General features: G+C 40.4%; 1 protein-coding gene across 1 annotated transcript in view; it reads left to right on the forward strand.

Annotated features, from left to right (window-relative positions):
• The window catches only part of tap2t (transporter associated with antigen processing, subunit type t, teleost specific), an 11,172-nt gene continuing 4,772 nt past the window's right edge, over window positions 1-6,400 (forward strand). Inside the window, exons 1-9 of the mRNA XM_080049106.1 lie at window positions 1-139; window positions 1,140-1,422; window positions 1,747-2,036; window positions 3,142-3,256; window positions 3,856-3,986; window positions 4,386-4,591; window positions 5,330-5,527; window positions 5,872-6,000; window positions 6,263-6,400. The exon at window positions 6,263-6,400 is cut by the window's right edge and continues 54 nt beyond it. Of these exons, the coding sequence (XP_079905232.1) occupies window positions 1,193-1,422; window positions 1,747-2,036; window positions 3,142-3,256; window positions 3,856-3,986; window positions 4,386-4,591; window positions 5,330-5,527; window positions 5,872-6,000; window positions 6,263-6,400 (1,437 nt within the window). The 5' untranslated portion in view covers window positions 1-139; window positions 1,140-1,192. The remainder of the gene's footprint in view (window positions 140-1,139; window positions 1,423-1,746; window positions 2,037-3,141; window positions 3,257-3,855; window positions 3,987-4,385; window positions 4,592-5,329; window positions 5,528-5,871; window positions 6,001-6,262) is intronic.

Below are 6,400 nucleotides of genomic sequence, written 5' to 3' on the forward strand. Positions count from 1 at the left end.
CTGTGTCTGTGTCTGTGACTTGTTTCCACGTGCACGGAGGGGTTAAAATTGAACCAAGTGACATCCAAATGAAAGTGAAACCAGTTGTTAGCATTTAGCTGTGGACTGTGAGGAGTAAACACACACACACACACACACGGTAAGTAAGCGTTACAAATTAAACAGAATTAACTGTATGTTACGGGCATAATAATACGTCGCATGTTTGTCTAGCTGGATATGTAATAGCTGCAAAGACAGTTGACGTCAATAAACCTTTACTGTTATTACGAATTGTTAGTGATATATTTAGCCTTTATTAGGTGCGGCCAATGTTATTCAATCAATAGTAAACTGACAGAAAAGGGCAATATGCCGCCACCACACACACACACACAGACACACACAGACACACACACACACACACACACACACACACACAGAGACAGACACACACACACACACACACACACAGAGAACAGGCACAAAAACAGCTTTAATGTGTTCATGGTCTTTACCTAAGAATTGCTATTGAATGAGTTAAATTATGAGCTACTTGTAGCCTACTTTACATCTGTATGTATTTCTATTTTATTTTTTACCTTCACTTTATTTTACAGGGAACTATTGGACTTCTTACTCCACTACTTGATTTATTGTACTTCAGCTACTTTGTATATTTTTAATACAAATTATTATTAAACTAATACATTATAGAAAGTGATTAACTAAACTCCACATTTACTATCTGTAAAGTTGAAGTGATGAACACATGAATGCATCAATAGTGTGTGTGTGTGTGTGTGTGTGTGTGTGTGTGTGTGTGTGTGTGTGTGTGTGTGTGTGTGTGTGTGTGTGTGTGTGTGTGTGTGTGTGTGTGTGTGTGTGTGTGTGTGTGTGTGTGTGTGTGTTTGTGTCAAATATATTTACAAACACAGTAGAATTATTATATAGTTTATTTTTTTATTTAACATTTGCTTCATGTATTGTACTTAAATGTATTTCATTTAACATCCATCCCCAAGTAACGTCCTGTGGTCTTTATGTTATAATTTCTCTCTCTCTCTATTTATGCAATCTATCTATAGCAAGAGATTTTTACACATTTTAATTAAACTTATAAATGATTTGATAACTAAAAGTATTCCTTGTCATTCTAGGTTCCAGATAGATTTTGCCATTCTACCACCCGTTCCCACTATAAAAGCAGAGAATGCAGGAGGTGGCTGTGTGTGGATTATTCATCCTTCTATCTGACACACTGCTGAGCCTGTGTGTGTGGGTGGGACTGTTGCGTCTGGAGCTGCCAGACTGTGGCGGGCTGGTCTGTGTTTGGGCCTTTGCTGCGGTGAAATGGGCCGTCCTATACGCTCTCACCTCTCTGTTGACCCATGGGGAAAGTCATTCTAGGGTCGGGCGGCACGGTCAGAATATCCTATCAAGGTTTGAGGAATTTTAGAACACGGTAACTAACGGTATAAACCCGGAAAAAATTAAGAGACCAGTCTGGATTTTTCTTGAATCTTCATCTCTACATTACTTATTGAAAATGCTCTTTAATGACAAAAAAAATTTATTGGAGTTTGGTAGAAATGTTGTCAGTAGTTTATATTATAAAACCAAAATGTTCATTCTACTCAAACATATGCCTATAAATAGTCAAACGAGAGACACTGAACATTTGGAGTGGTGGTCTCTTCATTTTTTCCAGAGCTGTATATACCGCTATAATGCCCAACCCTGTCTCCCTCTCTGTGCTCTTTATAGGCTGGTGGCTGTCCTGTGTCTTCTCCGTCCCGTGACCGAAACAGTAACAATCTTAACTTCCCCTCACATGGGAACCTGTCCCGACCTCATCACACTGTTGCTAGGGCCCGTAGCCGCGGTGATGGCCTGTGTTGTTTGGGAGAAGCTCCTCTGTTCTACTGATGGAAAGATGAACGGAGATAAACTAGATGAGAACTGGAGGCGGCTGCTCATGAGAGTTCTGAAATACTTCAAACCCGACACGTTCTATCTGATCGCAGCCTTCGCTTTCCTCATCTTAGGGGTCGTTTGTAAGTGGGATATGTTTGTTATTTTAACATTATGTTTTTTTATTAGTTTTTTTTTAGTTTTTTTATTAACCTTTATTTTCCCAGGAATATTCTTTTTTCAAGAGAGTCCTGGCCCAGAAGAATTATATTTAATATTGGATAAAAGCATCTGCTAAATAAAATGTAATAAAATATACTGCATAGGGTTCCCAAATTCTTGAAATTCCTAGAAAAGGTATTGAATGTAACAAAAAAAATATACTTTTTTCCAGGTGTGGAAATTGTTTGGAATTGAAGGTGGAGTCAGTTATGCTTGTTGTCAAAATCATTGAATATCTCCTCACAATCCTCTCCGTACTGTGTGTGTGCCCTGAAACAAAATCCAGTGTTAATACACAGCCTAGGCTCTGTAAAAAGGCATGTTGCTAGCTGTGGCTGGCCCTCTTTGTTTACATAGTGTTTGTTTATACAGTACATGCCAATTTCGTTTGTAAGTGGGATATGTTAACTATATTACTTTATGTTTTATGTACAGTTTGTGTTGCCAAATTCATGAAATTCCTGGTAACGTTATATAATAAAAAAAAAAGCTGTTTGCTCATTTTAAAAACATGTTTGTAAAGATCCTACATTTTAAAAAAGATAAATTTTTATTTAAAAGGCATTATAAATCATAAAAAGGCATCACTTAATAAAAGAAAAGATCCTTAAAAAGATCAGTGTATACATTTAAAAACAGTATGTGCGACACCATGTTCGAACCAATCAAATCAAATTTTATTTGTTTAGCCCAATATATCACAAATAGACATTTGCCTCAGTGGGCTTTACATTCCATACAGTATAACACCCTCTGCCCTTAGACCCTTAGCTCGGCTGAGAAAAAACTCCCAGTAAAAAACCCATTATCGGGATTAAAAAATGTAGGAATCTCAGTGAGAGTTGACAGAGTAAGGGATCCCTCTCCCAGGACGGACATCCTGCAATAGATGTCATAAGTAGAGAAAATCACAAACCAGTCGAATCATTGACCAGGTGTTTACATGGTAATACTAAAGTAAAACATGGTAATAGCACAGACACATGGTTTATATAATTCTAAATGTTAATTCTGCTTTCCTAACAGGTGACACATACATTCCACTGTACCAGGGGAAAGTCATCGACATGCTCAGAGGTGAAATATTTCACTCCAGCTTCTACTATGCGATCGGTCAAATGGCCCTTCTCTCGTTTGGAAGGTATTTTAAAATCAAATTATGTTTTTATATTATTATCCTTTGTGTCCCCTTAACATATTAAAGCTATAGTGTGTAACTTTTTTTATTTTATTTTTTTAACAAATTTCGGTTACATTCAAGCCATCACCAAACAAATTGACCCAAAGTTGATTAAGCCTATCAGCTCCACAAAACTCTCTCTGTATTTCTCAGTATGGCAGCGTTTACAAACTGGTGTCCCCCCCCCTCCCCCCTCCCCTGACACTGGCGCAGGAGCTCAGAAAAATCCCAAGAAGAAGAGTCCAAGAAATGTTTCAGTTGTTGATTCTACTGCTAAGAAAAAAGCTGGACGTACATCAGAAGATATAAAAAATCCATAGATTTGCCGACAGTGTTATTGTAGTTACTCAGAATTCCTTAATGGTGGGGCGACAAAAGTTACGCACTATAGCTTTAAAATAATCAATGTGATTTTTTTTTTTTTTTTTTTTTTGTGAATTTAAAAATTAAACTTAATTGTAATTTTTGAATGTCCACATTTCCCCAGCCACAAGTTTAATTCTTAAATGTACAAAAAAAAAATATATAACTTTTAATTTTGAATGTCCACGTCTCCCCAGCGCTCTGTTTGGAGGCATGAGAGGAGGGATATTCATGTGCACGTTGGCGAGACTCAACAAGAGACTGAAACATCTGCTGTTTCACTCACTGCTGCAACAGGAGGTTCACTTCTTTGACGAGAACAAACCCGGTGAGAGAGAAACTCAAGTCACCGAATGTGGAATTACAGTGAATTACAGGGTCAAGAAATCAGTTTTTGTACACACAACACTTTGATTTTATTTATTTTTAAAAATTTTGACCCACAGCCTAGCAACCAAAAGCTGAAAGTTCCTCAGAGCACCTTTTAATGAAGTGAAAAATTTACCAAATGTAAACGTTTTATATCATAATGCATTGTTAGAGCCTTTTCTCCTTCCCCCCCTCCGTACTACTGTGTGTGCCCTGACATACAATCCAGTGTTAATACACAGCCTAGGCTCTGTAAAATGGCATGTTGCTAGCTATGGTTGGCCCTCTTTGTTTACAGCCTTTTATCCCCTCCCCCCCCCCCCCCCCCCCCACACACACACACACACCAACCCCCCAGGCCGTCTGTCCTCGCGGCTGCACTCTGACGTGGACAGGATGGGCCGAACGGTAGCGCTGAATGCTAACGCTCTGGTCCGCAGCACAGTGAAAACCTGCCTGATGCTAACGGTGATGCTACGTCTGTCCTGGGAGCTAACCGTGCTCACGTGCATAGAGATGCCCCTACTGGCCCTTATACAGAACAAATACACCAACTGGTCCAAGGTAGGGGTGATGGATGGATGGATAGATGGATGGGATGGATGGAGGGATGGGTGGATGGATGGATAGGTGGATGGAGAGATGGATGGATGGTTGGATGGATGGATGGATGGATGGATGGATGGGCGGATGGGCGGATGGGTGGGTAGTGGATGGATGGATGGATGAATTATTCTGTTTCTATGGTGGCTGTGGTGAATTGGTTAGGGCGGTCGACCCTCAACCACAGGGTTGGTGGTTCGATCCCCCGGTCTCCCCGCCACATGTCGAAGTGTCCTTGTGCAAGACACTGAACCCTAAATTGCTCCTGATAGTTAGCCTGCTATCGGTGTATGAATGTGTGTGTGTGTGTGTGTGTGTGTGAATGGTAACGTGGGAATGGGAACAGGTCTCCCTTGAAAAAAAGAGTCTCCAGTCTCAATGGGATTTACCTGTATAAATAAAGGTTAAAAAAAATAATAAAATAAAAACAACAACCAAATTTGTTGTTAAAGGATGTGTGAGAGCCCTAATCATAAGTCTTACTCATGTCCTAAGTTTTTCTGTTACTGAATGTTTCTGTATTATGTACGTCCTTCGTTGCAGTGGTCGCTGGTTCAAATCCGACCCATGGACCTTCACTGCATGTCATCCCCCCTCTCTCTCTCTCTGTCTCCCCATTTCAACTCTGTACTGTCTAATAAAGCTTGAAAATGCCCCAAAAAAAAACCTTAAAAAAAAAAAAATCTCTTGTCAAACTAGGTGCTAAAGGAGCAGCTGCAGGACTGCCTGGCTGAGACCAGAGACCTTGCCTCTCAGACAGTCAGTAAGATCCACACCGTGAGGGCCTTCAGAGGGGAGAGAGGAGAGCTCAGGAGGTATCAACAGGCTCTGGATGTGATGTGTGACGTTAAGAGACGATCGGGAATCTACAGCGCTGTCTTCCTCATCATACGCAGGGTGAGATTCATTCTTTTTTATCAGGCATGACATATTTTTTTTAAAAATAGGCCTACGTTATTTTTTTTATTTTTTTGTTAGGGAACACAAACACACAACTGAAAAAGTGAACACACAAACAAAAGACAAAACAAAATGAACCAACATGGCGTACTCTACTTCCAAGGTTTGTAAGGACATTGTTTAAACTATAGTTAAACATGTCATATATAGTCCAGGAAAGGCTGCCATATCTGTTTAAATATGCAGGCTGCATGGCGATGAGGTAATGTATTTACTGTATATATGTGATGTATTTCTTAATAGTAATGCTAATATGCCCATGGTGAACTCTTTGCACACAGGTAGTGACTCTGGGGATTAAGATCTTGATGCTGGTTCAGGCTCGAGGTCTCATTGCGTCTGGCCACCTCACCATCGGCAGCCTGCTGGCATTCTTTCTCTACCAGAAACCCATGTCCAACAATCTGAGGGTGAGACCATTAAAACCTACCATTAAAACATGTTACAGGGCGCTCCGGTGGCGTAGTGGATAGAGCGCGTACCACATTGGCTCTGGCCTTCGTTGAAATGGTCGCGGGTTCAAATCCGACCCGTGGACCTTTACTGCAGGTCATCCCCCCTCTCTCTCTCTCTCTCTCTCTCTCTGTCTCCCCATTTCAACTATGTACTATCTAATAAAGCTTGAAAATGCCCAAAAAAATATCATAAAAAACGAATGTATTTTTGTGACAGGAGATCATGTATGTGTATGGAGAGACGGTGTCCACAATGGGAGTGATCTCTAAAGTCTTCAGTTATCTCGACCGAACTCCAAAGTGTCAGCAGGCCGGAGAATTAGCTCCTGAGAAACTGGAGGGAAGAATTACTTTC

This window comes from Ammodytes marinus, assembly GCF_949987685.1.
Source record: "Ammodytes marinus genome assembly, chromosome: 20".
Classification (NCBI taxonomy): Eukaryota; Metazoa; Chordata; class Actinopteri; order Uranoscopiformes; family Ammodytidae; genus Ammodytes; species Ammodytes marinus.